The sequence below is a fragment of the Xenopus laevis genome, chromosome 2L (genome assembly GCF_017654675.1).
Source record: "Xenopus laevis strain J_2021 chromosome 2L, Xenopus_laevis_v10.1, whole genome shotgun sequence".
NCBI classification, from domain to species: Eukaryota; Metazoa; Chordata; class Amphibia; order Anura; family Pipidae; genus Xenopus; species Xenopus laevis.
This window is the reverse complement of record NC_054373.1, coordinates 2,400,257-2,423,278: the sequence shown is the minus strand read 5'-3', so window position 1 is coordinate 2,423,278 and position 23,022 is coordinate 2,400,257. Positions and strand designations below refer to the sequence as shown.

The 23,022-nt window shown below is 39.3% G+C and overlaps 1 protein-coding gene across 9 annotated transcripts in view; it reads right to left on the bottom strand.

Annotated features, from left to right (window-relative positions):
* The window catches only part of LOC108707806 (syntaxin-binding protein 5-like), a 178,895-nt gene that overhangs the window by 15,428 nt on the left and 140,445 nt on the right, over nucleotides 1-23,022 (bottom strand). For all 9 annotated transcript variants that reach the window (XM_041581400.1, XM_041581401.1, XM_041581404.1 and 6 more), the window contains one exon: nucleotides 5,131-5,301. In XM_041581400.1, the coding sequence (XP_041437334.1) occupies nucleotides 5,131-5,301 (171 nt within the window). The remainder of the gene's footprint in view (nucleotides 1-5,130; nucleotides 5,302-23,022) is intronic.

The following is a 23,022-nucleotide window of genomic DNA, read 5'->3' as shown; positions in this document are numbered from 1 at the left end:
ACCCCCCACTACTCCTTAAATATTGGAAGAGAAATAACCAACTTGGAAGGATATTTTGACTTGCTGATTTATTACATTATGAACCTGGTGTGTAGGTTCCCATTGAGTTGCAAGCCGCCTACTTAATCACATTGCACTTACATACTGTATCTAGGGTGCGCGTTCTTCAGACGCAACAATGATTAAGTGCTCAATATGGGTGCAAAACATCAGGCTATTTAATGATTATATTTCTATCTTTGATTAACTCATTGGAGAGAGATAAGGGAGTGCCTGTTACTATGACTGGTCTTAAAGGCATAGTACAGCGTTGTTGTTGTGGGCCATTCTAATGGGAATTTACTAGCAGCGGAACACAATATAATGGCTGGTGCCTGCATCAGATACACACAGATGGATATTCAACTGACTGACAGAGGTCTGCATTAAAAAAAACGCCAGGACACACTGAAGCCTAAAGACTTACCTGTTCCTATTTAACTCTATGGTATTTAATAGGGATGCACCAAATCCATAATTTTGGGATGTGTCCGAATCCCGAATCCTTAGGGAAAGATTCAGGCAAATATCGAACAGAATCTGAACCCTCGTTTGTGTATTCAAATCAGGGACAGGAAAGGCCAAAGAGAAATGCACACGTAAAACTATTTTCACTTCCTGGTTTATGTGATGAAAATTCACATGATTTTAAGGATTCCGATTTGGTTCACCAGGAGCGTGGATTGGGCCGAATCAATATCCTGCTAAAAAAAGCTGAATTGTGGATTTGGTACAACCCTAGTATTTAAATCTGGGCTGAAGAAAAGGCTCAGTTCATGCCCAATACCATATTCAACTGTTATTCTTTAATGACACGGCAATAAGTATTTACAATACAAATCTGCAGTTGTATCATTGCTATTGATTTCCTACTAAGTTCAGCAAGTCAAGATATACCCTTCCCTAGTTCTCTTTATTGCCATTAGAAACCCAAGTTCTATTAACTGGTCATTATATATATATATATGTATCTATGTATATAAACCACATTGCTTCACTGGCAGAGACTAGGCCCATTCAATACAATAACAGTGCATGTGTGTGATATTACTTTCTATGGAGAATACAGCCCACACATATGAACACATGTATAAATGCACATTACCCTATATTTCTCTATTGAAAATAAGTTGCACCTTATATTAGCAGAGCAACAGATGTTCATGCAGAAGGAGTATTCTATATTACCGGTATGTATATTTATATTATCTATTTAATATTCTATATTTCCTAATTATCCATTACTTAGAAACCAACAGCTCTACAGGTGCAAGGAACATCTTCACATAGAGACTGTCACTAATATATAGTGTCTGAAGCAACTCTATTCGGGTTATTTATTAAAGTCCGAAATTCAAAAACTCCAAAAAATTTACTTTTCAGGATTCATTATACCCAACGATGGAAATTGTATGAATCCAAAAATCTGGCATCTCAGATCTGCTGAGGTTGTATATATAAGTCAATGGACAATGGGAGAAGTCCCGAATATATCCTGATCTGCGTTGGGGTTCATGCAATAATCTGAAGATTTTATGGTTTAGGGCAAAAATCTGAAAAAGATGTGAGTTTTTGTGTGCGTAAAATATGAAAAATTTGCACAATCCAATTTTTTCCCTGAACTGGAATTTTTCGGGATTATGTATCGATAAATAAAGGGAAATAATCTGTGCGGATTTGGCCGGATTATATTTCAGAAAATAATGAGATAAATTTGGATTTTGATAAATAACCCTCTATATATAAGGTTCCGGGGATCAACTGTAATGTTGGGGAGGTAAAGGCTCAGTCGGAATAACTAGAGGACACAATGAACTACAGAGAATTTTTCTCTTTCTGGATGAGGCTACAGTAGATATGAACTGTTTCTGTTCCAACATGAGGAAATAAATGTGTGATTCTAAAGTAAAACCCAAAATAAAAAGCAAGCATCAGACATGGGAAAATCAGAATATAAATTACAGTGTTAAAAAAATGAACTCCCTGGTCCTGTGACGTCAGGCTGGTGCTTAAACGTGACAGCTACAGTATTATTCTATGACACAGAAAACAAAACACTCTGTAACAGAAACAACACGAGAGAACCATTTGTCTGACAGAGACAAGGACATGGTATGTTACAAGACCATGAAGGGCAATGCTTCTGCAAACAGAGGAGAGAGAGGAGAGGGATCCAACCAGGAGCACATCATGATTTCCCACAGTGTTGTTAAGCGAGTGCATCGGGAGTGTGTGAGAGGGAGCAAGTCACATTCCATTGGAAAACTGTAGAACATGCACCAATCACAACGGCACGTGGTCTTCCATACATGAGCTCTGTACAGTCGATGTGGAAAATGAATGGGCTCGAATATTTAGTAGAGGTGCCATGAAAGGGACGGGAGAGTTTGGTGTTACCCTGATTTACTGATCCTAGTGATTTTGGCCAATCACAGTCTCTTTTGTCCTACCAAACTAGAACCCAATCTGTACCCAAACATTTCCCACCAGTTTCAAAACCCCTCCTTTCACAGACCCCCTACAATCGGAGGCACCCTGATCTTATAGGGGCGTGAAAGGAAACTGGTGGCCAATGCATTTTATTGGTACAGACTGGGTTTTAGTTTTGTAGGTGTATTTATTCACTGTTTAATTATTCGCATTGTAATAAAAAGTTCTTGACAGTTTACCTGATCTCATATAAGGATAGTGTATATACTCTGTGTCTCTCGACCAGAGCCAGGCCAAGCCGGGAAGGCGCCCTAGGCAGCCTGCCCGGCTGCTGCGCCGTTTGGGTGCACGCATGCGCGTGAGCTAGATGCTCGCGTGTGCGTGACTAGATCCTGGTGCAAATTGGCATTTGTGCGCATGCGCGAAAAGACGCTTGTGCACATGTGTGGAGCAACCCGCTATCGCGCATAGATGACAACAAGTAGGTGGTCGGCAGAGAAGGGACCGGACTAGGGGTTGGAGTAAGCCTGGTGCCCCTCCACCTTTGCGCCCTAGGCACGTGCCTACTCTGCCTACCCCTAGTTCCGACCCTGCTCTCGACTCCTACTGACGTGGGCCCTCCTGTAGCTTTAAGCTCAGTGGTGTAACTAGGTATGACTGAGCCCCACAGCAACATATTTTTCAGGCCCCCAAAATTTCTAGAGATTGACCTGTTTTACCAATATTTATTGACATTGTATATTAATTAGGGCCTCATGGGTCCCATATAGCTACTGGGTCCCCCTGCAGGTGCAGGATCTGCCTCGTCTGTAGTTACACCTCTGAATAAGCTCTGACATCCATGATACATTCCCTATAGGTAAGGAGCTGTCAGGATCCATAGGAATACTGACTGATGAAACAGCAGGACACAGAACAGATATACTCTTATACATTGAGAGGGATCTGAACAGAACATGCTGTGAATATCAATACATTTTACAGAGCACAATGTTGCAAGGAGCATGAATATATGTAACATGAATTTTCCAGCTGCTTTTTATTATATTTCCTAACTTGTAATTTCATTGACCTGTAAAAAAGTGGGGGTTGTATTATAAAAGTGTAAAAACGGGGTTCACTTTCTCCTTTCATCTTTAAATAGGCCTGTGGCGTATGAGGTGGATTCCATTGTGTTCAAACTTGGAAACATGGAATGAGATACTGTAACATCTTCGAGACCAGCAGCAGGGAGACCAGCACTGCTCCCCTCATTGTGACATCAATGAACTGGGGGTAAAGTTCTCCTCAAGGTGGCCAAACACTAGCCAACACTTCAGGGTATCCAATCAAACTGCCCAAATGGCTGAACAAATGAGTATGGCTACTGCCCATACACTTAGATGGCTATATGCTATTACCCCATTGCTTTGGGCCAATGGTCTGATCAGATCTGTAGGAAGTAGGGATGCACCAAATCCAGGATTCAGCATTTTTCAGCAGGATTCGATTCGACTGAATCCTTGTGCCTGGCGGAACCTAATCCGAATCCTAATTTGCATATGTAGATAAGGGGCGGGAAGGAGAATCAGATGACATTTCGTCACAAAACAAGGAAGTAAAAAATTGTCTTCCTACTTTTTCCTTTCCCGACCCTAATTTGCATATGCAAATTGCATATGCAAATTAGTATTCGGATTCAGTTCGGTATTCGGCTGGATCTTTCACAAATGATTCAGGGATTCTACTAAATCCCAAATAGTGGATTCTGTGCATCCCCAGTAGGAAGTGAAGAGTTGTGAATGCAATTTGTTACTAAGTGTCTGGTGCAAGGGCAAAATACATTTAGGGGCAAATTCATCAAGGGTCAAATTTCGAGGGGTTAAATCCCTCGAAATTCGACTGGGGAATAGAATCGAATGGGCAATTCGGGCGAATTTACGCGCTGGCGAATAGTCGAATTGGCGAATATTCGCCAGGCGAATAGGCGCTCAATCGAATATTCGCTCGAAGGATTTTCATTCGATCGAATGCCTTTTTATTCGATCAAAAACTTGGAAAACAAGCCTATAGGACTTTCCCATAGGCTTTTAAAGCAATTCAGTAGGTTTTAGGTGGCGAAGTAGGCAGTCGAAGTATTTTTAAAAGAGACAGTACTTCGACTATCGAATGGCGAATAGTCGCAGCGTTTTTGCGCTCGATCTATTCGAATCATTCTACTCAGACGAATTTACGTCAATTCGATAGTCGAGGAGCACAAAAATTCAAAGTTTTTTTACTTCGAATCCTTCACTCGAAGTTAGTGAATCGGCCCCTAACAGTTTGGACAAGGTGGCTGGATGGTCTAAACAGACCCTCAAGCTGACATACCTGCCCAGTCGGTCATTACGGTAGTGTCTATTCAATGTTCAAGATAAATTTATCCTATAAAAACCTGTTTTCTGCTACTTTTTCTATCGATAAAACGTAATTAAAAATAGTAAAAGGAAGAGGCTGGGTTCATGCTAGGTCAGTGTGCTTTATATGGATCATGCCACTATTCCTATATTGTAATGTGAGTATCATGCACATCGGGGGCTGGGTGTATGATTGAATGAACACATATAAATCTATACAAGACTAACCTCCCTATCTATTCCTGTACAGACAGACAACAGTGAGTCCTGCAGCGTATAGTCCTACCTTCAGAGGTGACTGGCAAGGATATCTCCATACAGGCAGCAGACTGCGCTTTCCGAAAAGGTGGCCGACCTGGACCTCTACGATTGGCTTTCACTCCATCAGCAGTGATGGTGCGTTTACCCGAAATGCAAGTGTGAGACGTAGGACTCGTGCAGTGGCCGTTAACATGATCTGTAAAACAGACACACGAAAATCTACAGAGACACTGCCACGTGGCAAAATGACCATTTTTAGAACTTTCCTCCTTGGGCCCACAGTGGGGTAAATATTATTTTGGCCTTATGTCAATGCATGGCAGCCATCAGAACTGACAATAAACCACTGCTAAATAAACCAACAGAACATGATACAAAATGTGTAAGTGTATCAGATACCTTGTTCTCACTGAGCTCTGTAAATAACCCAGACATGGCTATGGCAGATATATATATAAATATAAATACATATATAAATATACATACAAAGTTTCCTGATTGTAATCCCCTCCTATAATTAGATTTGGCACACCCAAATGTGACACATGTGAGATTGGGATGATCATTAGTGTTTGTTGTATAAAACATTGTACAGTTTGTATAACACAGCCCAACCTTCCCGTGAGATCTTTTCCCCTACTTCGTTTTGACTAATTGTATTATAAGAGCACTTTAACATGTGCTCACTGCATTCAGCAAAAGCTTTGACATCTCTCGCCAAAATGCACATGTTCATATATCCTTAAAGGGATTTTTTTTCAAAATGAATCAGTTAATAGAGCTGTTCCAGCAGAATTCTGCACTGAATCCATTTCTCAAAAGAGCAAACAGATTTTTTTATATTCAATTTTAAAATCTGGCATGGGGCTAGACATATTGTCAATTTCCCAGCTGCCCCAAGTCATGTGACTTGTGCTCTGATAAACTTCAATAACTCTTTACTGCTGTACTGCAAGTTGGAGTGATATCAGCCCCCTTCCTCCCCCCCCAGCAGTTAAACAAAAGAACAATGGTAAGGTAACCAGATAGCAGCTCCCTAACACAAGATAACAGCTGCCTGGTAGATCTAAGAACAGCACTCAATAGTAAAATCCCATGTCCCACTGAGACACATTCAGTTACATTGAGAAGGAAAAACAGCAGCCTGCCAGAAAGCACTTCTCTCCTAAAGTGCAGGCACAAGTCACATGACCAGGGGCAGCTGGGAAATTGACAATATGTCTAGCCCCATGTCAGATTTCAAAATTGAATATAAAAAAATCTGTTTGCTCTTTTGAGAAATGGATTCAGTGCAGAATTCTCTTCTTTTTTCCCCATGACAGTATCCCTTTAAGTACAAGATCCTTTATCCTGGACTGGGCAAGAATTGAACAAAAAGCCAGGAATATCAATATTAGGATCATTAAAAGTCATCAGAAGATGCGTCATCAGAAATGAGTCAATAAGTCCCAATACTCGGATATGAAATCACCATAATTGCCTGGCCAAATTAATTCTGAGCTTTTAGGGGGTTATTTTCTAAAAACGACTCCGACCAAATCCGCATGGGTTTTTTACTCTACTTTACTCTATCAATACATTTTTCTGAAAAATGTCTGTGTAGGAAAAAAACTAGAAAAAATATCATCATTTAAATTTTGAAAAACTCCAATTTTGCCAGAAAACCATGAAATCTTATGATTATTGCATAAAACCCAGTGCAGAACAGGATATCTTTGGGACTTCTCCCATTGGCTTATATACAACCTTAGTAGGTCTGAGATGGCCGATTTTCAGATTCTGACTTTTTCCATCCTTGGGGTATAATAAATTCCAAAAACTAGTTTGTTTTCACACAAAAAAAGAATCTAATTTTATAGTTTAAAATAGGGATGCACTGAATCCACTATTTTGGATTCGGTCGAACCTCCGAATCCTTCGCGAAAGATTCCGCCGAATACCGAACCAAGTCCTAATTTGCATATGCAAATTAGGTATGGGAAGGGGAAAACATTTTTTACTTCCTTGTTTTGTGACAAAAAGGCACGCAAATTCCCTCCCTGCCTCTAATTTGCATATGCAAATTAGGATTCGGTTCGGCTGGGCAGAAGGATTTTGCCGATTCCTGCTGAAAAGTTTGTCCATAAAGTTTGCATTTTTTTTAGGATGATGCACTTTTAGGGAGACTTTGTTCACATTTGAATATGAAAACTACGGTTTTGATTTCATTTGGTATTTGCTTGAAAAACAAATGCAAAACCAAATATGATTTGTAGGTAACTAATAATAACTAAAATGCATTCCTCACGATAGAATGAAGATTTTTATGGTTTATTTGTTTTGCAACAGTCCTTGAATTTTTCTGGGATCAGACAATATCCTTTGAACTCACTGAAATGGCATAAAGAAACAGGATTTCACATAATTCAATCCAGAATTGCGTGTGACCCGGCATATGCCAATCTTTTCCTGGGACAATGGGAAGAAACCATAGTTTTTGGACCGAGATTTGTTAAATATCAGAAATATATTCTAAAATGGCTCAGATATATCGATGATATTTTAATCCTTTGGCAAGGAACCCCCATTGAATTCAAAAAAATCCTAGAGGAACTAAATAACAATGAATTAAACATCAAATTAACCTCCCAAGTCTCAGATACAGAAGTGTCATTCCTAGATCTGAACATAAGCAAAGGTAAGGGAGGAGAACTCCTCACAAGGAACTATAGAAAGGAAACAGCCACAATTCCTTACTAAGCCATTCCAGTTTCCACCCCAATAATGTTAAAAAAGCTCTTCCAACTGGGGAATTTTTAAGACTAAGACGCAACTGCACAACACAAGCTATGTATAAAACACAAGCAAAAGAATTAAAAACTCGACTGAAAGATAGAGGATACTCCAGTAAACAATTAAAAAATGCACATCACAGAGCATTATGTACTGAAAGAGAATCCTTACTGTCCAAGAAGAATAAAGAAGAAAAATCTGATGGAAAGGATAATCTAAGATTTATTAGCAATTACAGTACTAATAGTAAAGAAATTCGTGAGATCTTGAACAAACACTGGAGTATCTTAACAGTAGATGAAACCCTAAAAGCTGTATTGCCAAATCAAGTACAAGTTTGTTAGAGAAGAAGTCTCAATCTAAAGGACCTAATGAGCCACAGCCATTTTGGTCTGAAAAAAGCAACGGATAAGATAAAAGGGTCATATCCATGTGGTGAATGAAATATGTGCAGTCAAATGCAAAGAAAAGAAAAATTCTACGACAGATTTGGAATATGGCATTATATAAACTGTAAAAGCCAAGGGGTCATTTATTGCATCGAATGTCCCTGCAATTTAAAATATGTAGGGATGACAACTCAAATGCTTAAACTACGTATACAAAAACATTGTAGTACTATTAGAAATGCAGAAAGCGATGCAAAAACATAAAGAACTCTTTCAACTGTGGCACAACATTTTAGGGAATTCCATAATTCAGACCCCGAAAAAATTGTCCTTCTGGGCCATTGAACAAGTTAAGATGGAAATCAGAAAAGGGAATCTGGAACAAGAGCTTCTGAAAAGAGAAAGCCATTGGATATTCAAATTAAATACTGTTTCCCCCATGGAATAAATGAAAATAATCTATTTACAGCTTTCATATAAACCATAGGATATAATGTAAGTGACGCTGTGAAGATCTACAACGGGAAAGTGGAAGTGTCACGCTCATTAGATCCATGCGGCTATAAAGAACGCTAAGCTAGACAGGACATGTAATTGCCTTTTGAAAAAGCCACTGGCGAAACGCTCGTCAGGGTAAGAGTTTACTTTTATTTTAAATTTAACATTGTTTGGAGATTGTGTAAGCAAATTTTTAACGCTCATACTTACCTTTTCTTTATCTTATCCTATTTTCCTTTCCAAGGTCTGTTGGGTTTGCGTTTTTTAGACTAGAACAGTGTATTCAAATAAGAACAGGGAAGTTTTAAAATTTGAGACTGCAGCCCTTCAGTTCCTGACCTTTCTCCTACTTTGTGGTACTCCCAGGGATTAGAAATTTATTAGAATTAGTTTAGAATCTACGGGAGTAACTCCACCAACTATTTTATTTCCACATTCTGGGTTTTAATGCAAGAGCGACCGGGGAGATGGGAAAATAACAGACCAATTTTTAAGTCGATAATTTATTAGCACTATTAACTTTATCAAGTTATTAATTAATACATTTTGAAGAAAAATATATAATGAATTGGATATTTTACGATTAGGCACCTGCACTTTATAATTATTATTATATACCGTATATACTCGAGTATAAGCCGAGGTACCTAATTTTACCTCCAAAAACTGGGAAAGTTTATACTCGAGTATAAGCCTAGGGTGAGAAATGCATTTTAGGACATCTTCAGCAGAACACACACTCCTACTCACTGATCCGAAGAGGCTGCATTCACACCTCTGTGCTGTCCAAACTTGCTGTTGTAATCTCCCCCCTTGTGACTTGGTCCTCCCTCCTCAGCCCTGTTTGGGGAGGTGGGGCTTCATTACACCGTACATGGTCTGAACAGAGTTAGAAGCACCCTCAGTAGCCCCAGGATCCCAATGTGCTGCACAGTCCAGACTCCTTTCCATGCCTGTTCAAAGAAGCGCAAAGAGCAACTGAAGAATCTGAAGCCACGTCCCAGTAACGATCGGTTTATAAGTGGCATCACTTCTGGAAGTGACGTCACAACCTGGAAGTTCGGACCGGAAGACCAGGAAGAGAAGCACGGCAGCATGAGTTCTTCCCTAGCAGAGCGCACGTAGGAGTGTGTGTTCTGCTGAAGATGTCCTGAAGCACAGCCATTCGCGTCTGACTCGAGTATAAGCCGGGTTAGACTTTTTCAGCACATTTTGGGTGCTGAAAAACTCGGCTTATACTCGAGTATATACGGTATATATACTGCTTCAATTAATTAAGGTTAAAAAAATTTGGTTTAACCATAATCATTCTAAGGCACTGCACTTGTAACTATTAATTGGATAAATCAATAATTAATTAGTAGTCAATCGTCACATACGGCACTAATTGTGTACTTTGAGGATATAGTAATTGCACTTTAAATTCAAATTACTGAACCTCTTGATTTAATTGAGTCAATCAAGTGGCTTAGAGTAATTAATATTACATATAGAATTAATGGTGTTTCTCTGTAAAGGATCCTTAATGAACTAAGAAGTGGCAGATGAATTGTGAAATTGATTAATTGGTCTCCAAGTGGTCCTCTATCATTGGAAATTGGTGGAAAGTAAGGGTGGTCTTTTAATTAAATAAATACAATAAACAAGGTTTCTTTCTCTTTCTCTCTTTCTCTTATAAATAATTTTATCCAGAGAAAGCCTCTGTTTTCTATGCTCTCTTTCTATTCATGACGAGGGGACACATTCATATGCTTTATCTATTTTATTATCTATCTCCCCCTAAATTCCTCAAAATCCTATTTGATTCTCTTTTTATAACAGACTCCTTTGTCTCTGTATCTCCTAGTTCCACTTTACCTTTCAGGTTATCAAATCACAATGCAGATCCTGACCATTAACGCTGGAAGCATAAATGTGCCCTGCAAATACTTTACATTACATTACATTAGAATGATCAACATAAAATGATCCTTTGGGTCAGTAACCCAAAGGTATAAGACATATTAACTCTGTGTACAATGCTGACAAAATGTCTTGTGCCACTGTAGGGGTAGGGTTACTAGACATGGAAAACTAAGGTCCTACCTTGACTTAAATTCACAAGAGGTTTTGGTATTTGAAATATCTACAGGCCCAAGCTGGACCACAAAAGTCCAGTATAACAGACCAGTCTAAGGCATTTTACAGAAACCCCTCCTGTATTTCCATCAATCATTTTACATAACAGCCAATGTAATGGAAGACTCAAAATATGTTTTGGTTAAAAATTATATTGCCCTTTAAGTCTTCCACTGGAGCTGGAATTATACACAAAAGCCACTGTTAATGTTAATTTCTTTCTAAAATGATCAGCAGGGCTCTGTGTGTTTGGGAGACTTCTGAGTCATTTATGGTCAGTAGCAAAATCCTTTCTATTTAAATTGCAAAACTGTATACGTGTTCCCCATTACCATAGGGTATAATGAATGTGTTGTGGCTTCTGTGTATGAGAGGCATAAAGCATCATGTATGGATAGAGGACAATAAGCCATACTGTATAAAGCAGGTCTCTCCATCATGAAATAACCTTGTGGGCCTTCCTTAAAATCTCCATTCTTATCCAGCTATGCCATTAACTAATGTACATGCCGCATATTTGTAACTCTTTTTTCAGAAGCAGTGTCAACAAAAGGCAAGCACTCAAAAAGGTTCTGCAAATAGGGATTACTAAAAAAATTTCCTTTTTTCCCATGAAGGACACCGTTTCCAAGGCCTCATTCTAGCAAGATCCATTTGATAGGATACGCAGAAACGCCATTGTTAAACCTGTTAACACTCTGTTACTGAACACGAAGTGCTGGTAACTGGACAAAAGGTTAGAATAAATTGATTTCAGCCTCGTATATAGCATTTCTACCATAGAACCCAGCTTGGCTTTCAACACATCGGCCTTCAATTCAGCAGCACAAACACAGCTCCTAACTTCTCTCGGCAATTAACACGACATCCAGGAGATTAAATACCTTCCTCTTCCTCTACAGTTTTATAATGATTATCCTGTACATAGTTTCGCTTTTATCTGCTATACAAAGCCCTACAATAAGAGGTGCATAGCTAAAAGGTAACCTACCAAGTCCAAGCTACATAAGAGCATCTGGACTGAACACAGAATGACAGTGGGCAGAGAAATAGCCCTTCAGTCTGACCAAAAACATTTAGAATATATAAAGGTTTCTTGAAATAAATCTATATACAGTGGAAACTCAATTTTATATTCCCTGTTTAAGTTTTCCCTCATTTTACATGGTTGTTTTGTGGTCCCACCTATATATTATACATAATACGTTTCCCTGATTTTACACCATTTTTTTCTGGTCCCCTGAAAAACGTAAAATGGGGGTTCTACTGTATCTCTAACAGTAGGGGGGTTATTTACTAAACTCCAAATGTATCTTATTAATTTATTTAAAAAACCACGACCAAACTCCCATGCCTTATTTGACTTGATTTATTAATTAAAAAACCCAAATTAATCGGATTGGGAAAAAAAAAAACGATAAAATCGAGCAAAACCCCAAATCATCTGGGTTTATTTTTGACATTTTTCCCAAATCACTTGATTTTTTTAAAAACCCTGGATTTTTTTGATTTTGAAATTGGCGCTCTCCCGTTGAATTATACAGGACCTCACAGGTCTGAGATGGCAGATTTTCGGATTCAGGCTTTTTGCAGCATCGGGATATAATGAATCTTGAAAAATTTCAGTGCTTGACCCAAAAAGCCCGACCAGATAAATTCAGGGTTTAGTAAATAACCCCTAAGTATAAAATATTATCTATACTGACAAATCTTTATTGCTGATGTGCAATAACATGATGTAGGTATTTTCAGTAGATCAGAAAGGCCCAGTTGCAGAATATTTAGATATTTGTGTAAAAGGAGATTGTGATTCTGAGGTTCTGCCTGCAATAATATTAATAATATTAATAATAATAATAGTGGGAGAGAGCAGCCAGTAGATGGTGCATGGATTTACACAAAGAAGTGGGAAAGTAGAGTTTGGGCTATTTATAACACTGCAGAGCAGCCGCTGTGAATTATTAATGGTGCCATAAACGTCAGCAAATTATGTATGACTTTAGAAAACAAACAAACAAAAAGCCTGCACATACATTATACCATTGCCACCATCACAGCTGCTCAAGTGGCCAATGAATGGAGAGGATGAGAGTGCGTTAGTGGATTGGAGACATCTGTTAAAGTGACGGGAGCGGAGTCACTTAATCCCAAACTCAATGCTGCCCCGTGTGGTGTAAGTGTTTGTGGTTCTTCCACACAGCGCTCTCTGGTGGTGGGGCAGAATGACTAATAATGGCATTTCCCAGTTTGAACACTCTATATCTGTGCATTGAACAGCAAATATGTATTTTGCTTTGCCACATTTCCTTTTTTGGAAAACCACAATACGCTGTTTCTTTACTATCAACACCACCTAGTGCAGCCAGTGTAACCTATCAAAACCTTCAAAAAATCCCACATCCAACCAATCCCAACAAGAGCACCTCCATCACACACCTCCTACTTATTATACCACCCTCCTTTAGTCCCCAGCAAGCGATAAATGAATGGAAAAATAATACAAGGATGTTTCCCAGCAAACTCTGTATCAGCTTCATAATAGATAATACATATAAAAAATGTAAATATCTATATATATATCTATATATAGATATATATCTATTATATATAAACATACCAGTGCACAGAGAGAAGTTCTCATTATAGCTTTTCTTTACTGAATCAATACATGAAAGCTGTGATCAAAAGTTCCCTATGTGCAGAAGCATCTATTTATCTTTATTCTCATTAATTTGGTGATGACGTGGGAAGTATGTGCAGAACCTTGAGTTTTTATAAGAACCCAAATGATCAAGCGCAGCAGTGAGAACATATTATACAAGGTGGCAGCTGCTATTTCCATTGGTGATGTTCATACAGTATATTATTATGGGAGCTCTTTCCTATGAATAGACCTGTAATAAAAGACACTACATTTGCCTAAAAGCAGTACCCCATAGTAATGCATTTAAGTACTGGTTTGTCAGAATATTAGATCATCCCCTGATAAGCCAAGGCTTAAAGGAAAACAATACCCCCAAAATGAATACTTGAGCAACAGATAGTTTATATAATATTAAAAGAATCATATCAAACTGCCATATATATTTAAGTAAATATTGCCCTATTACATCTCTTGCCTTAAACCACCATTTTGTGATGGTCTGTGTGCTGCCTCAGAGATCACCTGACCAGAAATACTGCAGCTCTAACTGTAACAGGAAGAGATCACCTGACCAGAAATACTGCAGCTCTAACTGTAACAGGAAGAGATCACCTGACCAGAAATACTGCAGCTCTAACTGTAACAGGAAGAGATCACCTGACCAGAAATACTGCAGCTCTAACTGTATCAGGAAGAGATCACCTGACCAGAAATACTGCAGCTCTAACTGTAACAGGAAGAGATCACCTGACCAGAAATACTGCAGCTCTAACTGTAACAGGAAGAGATCACCTGACCAGAAATACTGTAACTCTAACTGTAACAGGAAGAGATCACCTGACCAGAAACACTGCAGCTCTAACTGTAACAGGAAGAAGTGTTGAAGCAGAACTCTGTCTGTTAATTGGCTCATGTGACCTAACAAGTATGGTTTGTTGGTTTGTTTATGTGCACAGTGAATCGTACGATCCCAGGGGGCGGCCCTTATTTTTTCAAAATGGCAATTTTCTATTTATGATTACCCAATGGCACATACTACTAGAAAAGTATATTATTATGAAAATGGTTTATTTACATATAAGCTGTTTTATGCAATATCTTTTATAGAGACCTACATTGTTTCGGGGGTATAGTTTTCCTTTAAGATGACCCTTTACCTTTACCCTTTATGAAGTCTACATTGTCTGCTCTCTCTCCTTCAGTCTCAAAATGGACCTCCAGTTTTGCGTCTTCATAGTCTTTTCTTAAGCCTGGTCACCACGAGAAACCCTATTAGCACTTTTTGGCCCCTACTAGTATAAATTCAGTCAAAGTTGGACCCATGCCACAAGTATCTGTTATTGTTCTTGGAATAAAATGTTAGCCCTGCCTAGGATCTTATTATTATTATAATTACTTGAGTTGCTGTATATCTTCTTATGCCGCAAGTAATATACGAGCCTTTATATCAATGAAAACAATTCCCCACCTCAATAACCTTGGCTTTTAGTAGGATGTTAATAGGCTTAAGCCCCAGGGATCCTGCCTGGGAAATTCTACAGTTCTAAAACCAGACTGATACCTAGTAAATGCATACCTGATCCACAATAACATCATTTCTTTATTGCTTTCTATTGAAATGATTAGAAAATGTTCTTTTCTTTACGTCCTCCAGGCAGCACACACTTGGGAAACGCTCTGATCCAATCCCTGATAGGACAGAAAAAAAGGCACAGCCAATAAGCAATTCTATAATAAACCCCTCCTCATGTCTCCCAGCAGTGTTTTTTTCTGTCCTATCCAGTAGGAAGGTCAAGGGACGTGTAGTCCGAAGATCCAGACTAAGTATATAGTCTGATGGCCGTATAGAAAACCACCTAAGGGTGGGTTTTCTAGGGGTGGGAAGGTACCTCAGGCTCACCTGGCAAAGAGGAGCGCAGTCCCTGTATCCCCAGTGGGGGTAGAGTCGTCTTGCTTGCACGCACCATTCGTTTTGCCAGCATCAAGCTTCCTCACAGCGCAGTGCGCTCCGTGGGTTGACGCTTAGTGATGACGTCATCAGACGGAGACATCGCAATGGATTCGGCTCCTTCAAATCCGGAGCGGTGAGTAAACAGCCTTTTTTATCAGGCTGTGAGGGGTATTGATTGCTTGATGAAGGTATTTAAACCCTATTTTTGCAGCTCATGGTGGCTGCCAGTTCCCTGCTGTTTCCTGCGGTCCTGACTGCAAGGCTGCAGGCTTGTGTGAGGCTGCATAAGGTACTTAGGTGTAGCCTTTTCAGCCCTGTGTGCTAGATATATCTACACTATTATATCTGACTGATTGCCCTTATATTTTATTGTTTTTTTCTAGATGTCTGGTTTACCTAGATTGGGTAAAAGGAGAAGGAAGGAGAAGCATAATGTGTGTGCACAGTGTGAACAACCATTACCTGAAAACTATAATAGCTCCAAATGTGAAGCATGTTTAAATGATCCTTCAAGCGATTCTGTCTCAAAGCATGACTTTTTATCGTGGTTTAAGAAGTTTTTGTCTGACACAATGACGGAAATAAAATCTTCAAGGCCAACTACTACTATAGAAACTAATGATTGTTTACAGTCTTCAGAGACTGAATGTGTAATTAGTGGATCAGAGGAATCAGATTCGGCCTCATCCTCCCAAGCCAAAAGTAAAAAAGATGATTTTTTTCTTTTCCCTGTGGATAAAGTTCCCAAATTAATTAAAGAGGTCAGGAAAGTGGTGGGCAAAAAAGATGCAATCGCCTCCACTTCCACAGATCACCAACTTCCTTTCTTTGCGGAAAAGAAGTCTGTTGCATTCCCATTGCATGATTCAATTAAAAAGTTATTGGAGCAAGAATGGAAAACTCCAGGAAAAAAACCTGAATTTTCTAAAAGATTTAAACTTATGTTTCCCTTTGATTCAGCTGACATAGGAACTTGGGAAGATCCTCCTAAAGTTGATGTTCCTGTGGCAAGATTGTCAAAGACGACAACGATTCCAGTTGAAGAATCTGGAATCAAAGATCAAATGGATAGAAGGGCGGAATGTTCTTTGAGAAGAACATATGTGACAGGTGCCAATACTTGTAAACCTGCCATCGCAGCCGTTTCAGTATCAAGGTCCTTAAAATTTTGGCTCAACTCTTTGGAAGAGGAGATTGATGCGGGCACTTCCAGAGATTATATCTTGGATATGCTTTATCCTATAAAAATGGCTACTGATTTTATGTGTGACATGGCACTGGACATTCTGAAGCTGGGAGCAAGAACAATGGCTTTATCTACCGCAGGTAGAAGAGCGCTTTGGCTGAAAGCATGGACAGCGGATTCGGCTTCAAAAAACAGTCTAATAAACATGCCCTTTGAACCTGGTAGACTTTTTGGAAGTCCTCTGGATAAATTATTGGAGAATTTAGTCGCAGGGAAAGAGAAAAACCTACCCCAAGATAGATCTCAAAGTCAGAAAAAACGTTTTTTTCGTTCCTCATCGAGAAAGTCTCCCTCCAGATCATCGTCTTTTAGAAGACACTTTAGAGATGGAGACAGAGGAAGGGATGCTGGATTCAGAAACAGATCTTTCAACTTCAGAAATATGGCAAAAGTCACTTCCCAGAAAAAAGATGACAATCAAGGGAAGAAATCAGGATTCTGACGCCAGAGGTCAAGAGGAAGTAGGCGGAAGACTCGCTTATTTTCTCACGACATGGGAAAAGACAACATCAGACCTATGGGTGCTTTCAATAATCAGAAATGGTTATTATATAGCGTTCCATCTACCTCCAATACAAAAATATTGTGTCAACCACATAAAGAAAAAAGTGGAGAAACAAGAAGCTATGGAAAGAGCTATAAGGGACTTCATTTCAATGAAAGTGTTGGAACCAGTTCCTCTTTCAGAAACAGGAAAAGGCATTTATTCCCATATTTTTCTGGTGCCAAAACCAGGAGGAAAATTCAGACTGGTCATAGATCTAAAGTATCTCAACCAGTTTATAAAAAAGGAAAAATTCCGGATGGAGACGATACGGTCAGCGATAAATATTCTCCAAGAGGAGGATGTTATGATCTCTATAGATCTAAAAGATGCTTACCTCCATGTTCCTATCCATCCTGCCAGCAGGAAATTCCTTCGGATTGCTGTTTATCTGAACTCAGTTCTGCATCATCTTCAATTCAAAGTACTTCCGTTTGGGATTACATCAGCCCCAAGAGTGTTTACAAAGGTGGTGATAGTACTAGCAGCGGCCCTGAGAAAACAAGGGATTTATGTAGTCCCTTATCTGGACGACTGGCTGATAAAAGCAACTTCGGTAGAAGATCTGTTAGTTCATCGAGATCTAACCTTGGCATTACTAAGGGATCACGGCTGGATTGTAAATCTCGAAAAGTCAAATTTACAACCGAATACTTTGACAAAGTTCTTAGGTCTCTTGATAGATACTGTCAGGATGAAGGTGTTTCTTCCTACAGACAAGGTGAAGTCCCTATGGGTATCGATACAGGAACTCAGACGTTCTCCTACGGTCTCCTTTCGGACAGCGATGAGAGCACTGGGTCTGATGACAGCCTCAATAGAGGCCGTTATTTGGGCGAAATCTCATATTCGTCCTCTTCAACAGGAAATTCTTCGGAAATGGGATCGCTCAATCTTTTCCCTAGACAAGAACTTCAAACTTTCACCCAAAGTGAAGAAAGAATTACTTTGGTGGTGCAACGAAAAGAACCTATCTCAAGGGAAGTCATTCAAGAATCCGAAGTATGTGTCAATGACAACAGACGCATCGGCCTCAGGTTGGGGAGCTCACCTGGAGGGCCAAATGATTCAGAAGAGGTGGTTACCATGGGAGAAGACTCGCTCATCGAACTTCAAGGAATTGAAAGCTGTCAGATTGGCGTTAATAGGTTTCAAAAAGCGAGTAAAAAACAAACATGTTTTGGTTCACTCAGACAATCAGGTAACGGTATGTTACCTCAACAGGCAAGGAGGGACCAGGATACCCTCTTTAATGAAGGAATGTCAAAAAATAATGAATTGGGCGGAGAAAAATCTTCAGTCCATCAAAGCGGTCCACATAAGAGGAGTGGACAACTCATTAGCAGACTCACTCAGCAGAGTAACCTTGAATCAAGGGGAGTGGGAGCTAAACAATCAAGTGTTTTACCAACTGATAGACAGATGGGGAATGCCTCAAATAGACTTGATGGCATCGAGGTTGAACAACAAGCTTCCCCACTTTTGCTCACTAACGAAGACGGACAATCCGACTTATGTAGATGCGATGTCGATTCCCTGGTCGTTCAATCTAGCATACATTTTTCCTCCATTACCAATGATCCAGAGAGTTCTGCAGAAGATCAAACAAGATCATGCATCGATAATAATAATTGCTCCTTATTGGCCCAGAAGGAATTGGTTCTCGGATCTGATGTTCCTGTCCAAGGGAGAGTTCTGGAGAATCCCATTGAGGGAGGATCTTCTGTTACAAGTACGGATATATCATCCAAATCCATCCAAATGGAATCTAGCAGCTTGGAGATTGAGAGGGAAGTATTGATTGATCAAGGTCTTTCCCAGGAAGTGATAAATACTTTGATCCTTTCCAGGAAACCTTCTACAACTAAGGTGTATAGAAGAGTCTGGAAGGTGTTTTCTTCATGGTGTGAAAAGAAGAAATTGTCAGTTAAAAGTTGTTCGACTTCAAAAATTCTCCAGTTCCTTCAAGAAGGTTTTTCAAAAGGGTTAAAGCCTAATACGCTAAAAGTGCAGGTATCGGCACTTTCATATTTTTTGTCTAAAAATATAGCAGTAGATCCTCTAGTAAAACGTTTTTTGAAGGCAGTCTCCAGAATTAGGCCAATAATCCGTGCTATAGTGCCTCCATGGGATCTAAATCTGGTGCTGTCCATGTTATCTGAAGCTCCATTTGAACCTTTACAGTTGTCATCATTAAAACATTTGACATGGAAGACGGCTTTTCTAGTAGCAATTACATCCGCAAGAAGAGTGGGAGAACTACAAGCACTCGCAGCAGTTGCCCCCTATACTACCTTTTATCAAGACAAAGTGATATTAAGGACTCTTCCATATTTTACTCCTAAAGTCGCTTCTTCATCAAACATTAACTCTCAGATTATTCTACCGGCCTTCTGTCAACAGTTAAAAAATCAAAATCAGAAGAGGTTGAGTACTTTGGATGTGCACAGATGTTTGTCGGAATATATCGACAAAACAAAACCATTTCGATCTACAGATCATCTGTTTGTTTTATTTGCACAAAGGAGAAAAGGAGAAAAAGCTGCAAAGCCGACTATTGCTTCTTGGGTAAAAAGTACAATATCCCTGGCATATGTTTCTGCAGGAAAAGAACCTCCTTCTCAATTAAAAGCTCACTCTACCAGGGCTATCTCCACATCCTGGGCAGAAAAGTCATCTGTGGATGTTAATGAGATTTGTAGAGCAGCATCATGGAGCAATGTGCATACATTTGTCAAACATTATCGTTTAGACATCGCAGCCTCTCAAGATACAGCCTTTGGCAGCCGAATATTGGAGGCAGCTTGCAGTCATAAGTGATTGGCCCTCCCATAAATAGCTTGCTAAGTCCCAAGTGTGTGCTGCCTGGAGGACGTAAAGAAAACTGAAAATTTGTCTTACCTGAAATTTTCCTTTTCTTGAGTCCGTAAGGCAGCACAAGCTATCCCTCCCTATTAAACAAATATTGCATCAAAATAGAGTTGTGTAGTTCTTCCTATGGTGTAGCTTGATAATTAACACTGCTGGGAGACATGAGGAGGGGTTTATTATAGAATTGCTTATTGGCTGTGCCTTTTTTTCTGTCCTATCAGGGATTGGATCAGAGCGTTTCCCAAGTGTGTGCTGCCTTACGGACTCAAGAAAAGGAAAATTTCAGGTAAGACAAATTTTCAGTTTTTCCACAGAAGAACGTCAGAATTTGTATTTAATAAAGATTAGCTGGAGCCAAAGTCGCCATTCTGACTAAGTCGGCATTACCATTGTGAATGAAATGAGTGAATATCCTCATAGCTCAGTCCAGACCATCTGTTAATAACTAGGATAGAATAGCAACATATATTGGTTTGTAATGCTTCAAAGCACTACTGGGAATAAGGCAAACTTTATTATGTTGATTCATTTTCAGCCTCTTCATACAATAAAGAATGTGTGTATCCCAACATATCTATCAGTTTAAGATGTTACATTTGTAAAGCTCATAGAAATAGAAACACAATTAGTATAATGAAGCAGCTCACCTCTTCACTGCAGGACATCATTTCCCATATTAATATTGATATATATATCCAAACATAAAATTATATGTCTTAACTAATTAGCATATGAAAAACACTGCAGATGTAAGCCTCCTATACGAAATTAAAGTCACTTTATATTCAATTTAGCTCTTTCCACTTAGTAACCACAAGTGGAGTCTACTCAGTATGTTTCCTGCCCCAACATGTAGAACCCACATGCTCCTGTAGATGACACCTGGTGCCACTTTGTTCAGAAGAAATGATGGTCATCCCCACCCTCTACTGTAAAAAGGGGAAGGTGACAGAAGAAGGAAAATGATCTTGAAGACACAATACACAGGAGAAGAACAGGCTGGATGATCAGATACCGCTAATATAAATCCCACCCTTCTTACAAGGTAAGCAATAACAATGTAAGGCAAGAGAATAAATAGTAAACACATAGTTTCCTAAGCTATAGGCAAATATATTCCTACGTCAACAGAATACGTTTGTTGACAATCTTGAGTCGCCAAGCTAATCCTGGATTTACAGTAGGTGCTGATTTACTATGACCCAATATTTTTTACCAATAGGAAATTCCAAAAAGAATTGTCTCAACCCATTCTTAGCAAATGAACACTATTACCCCATAAAAAAGATGGAGCTTGACTGCTCATTCTGTCAAAATGAGACAGTTCTCCTATGTCTGTAAAGGTTCTCATTCATCCAGGTCATAGTATATCTATAGTAATAAGTCAAAGTCAAAGACTTGCTGTATTTTCTTTTGCCTTGAAGACATTTCACATAGTCATCCAATTGGCTTTCTCAAGTCAGAACGTCCTGTACAAAAACATGTGGTTATATACCCTGGAATCTTACTCCAATCAGCATAATCTGTTTAGTTAAACTAGAATGGATTCAGAGATCTTATGGAGGCAAAGTATTGATGGTATTAGCATGATTGGAGATATAAAGATAGACTACAAAGAGTGGTGGTAAATGGACCATTTTCTAATTGGACCAGTGTTGTTAGTGGAGTACCGCAGGGCTCTGTACTAGGTCCCTTGCTTTTCAACTTGTTTATTAATGACCTGGAGGTGGCCATTGAAAGAACTGTTTCTATTTTTGCAGATGAGACTAAATTGTGCAGAACTATAGGTTCCATGCAGGATGCTGCCACTTTGCACAGTGATTTGTCTAAACTGGAAAACTGGGCAGCAAACTGGAAAATGAGGTTCAATGTTGATAAATGCAGGTTATGCACTTTGGCAAAAATAATATAAATGCAAGTTATACACTAAATGGCAGTGTGTTGGGAGTTTCCTTAAATGAGAAGGATCTTGGGGTCTTTGTAGATAACAAGTTGTCTAATTCTGGGCAGTGTCATTCTGTGGCTACTAAAGCAAATAAAGTTCTTGTATAAAAAGGGCATTAACTCAAGGGATGAAAACATAATTGTGTCTCTTTATAGGTCCCTGGTGAGGCCTCATCTGGAGTATGGGGGCAGTTTTGGACTCCAGTCCTTAAGAGGGATATAAATGAGCTGGAGAGAGTGCAGAGACTAAGTGCAACTAAACTGGTTAGAGGGAGGGAAGAGTTAAATTATGAGGGGAGACTGACAAGGTTGGGGTTGTTTTCTCTGGAAAAAAGGCGCTTGTGAGGGGACATGATTAGACTTTACAAGTACATTAGAGGACATTATAGACAAATAGCAGGGGACCTTTTTACCCATAAAGAGAATCACGTACCAGAGGCCTCCCCTTCAGACTAGAGGAAAAGAAGTTTCATTTAAAGGAACAGAGTAGGGGGTTCATCACAGTGAGGACAGTGAGGTTGGGGAATGCACTGCCGGGTGATGATTCAGTTAATGACTATAAGAGGGACTTGGATGATTTCTTGGACAGACATAATACAAAGGCTATTGTGATACTAAACTCTATAGTTAGTATAGATATGGGGATATAGAATTTATGTGACAGTAGGGAGGGGTGTGTGTTTGGGGCTGGGTTTTCATTTGGAGGGGTTGGACTTGATGGACTTTGTCTTTTTTTCAACCTGATTTTACTATGTAACTATGTAACTGTGTAACTGTTTAACTGTGTAACTATGTAAGGTGTTATTTAACCGTCCAGGTAGAGGTGCTAAAACAGCATTGTATGTGGCAGACAATAGATGGACAGAACTTAACCCATATCAAGTGTGTTCCTTATTGGACCTATGACTGAGTACCACCTATTTCAACCACAAGGATAAAT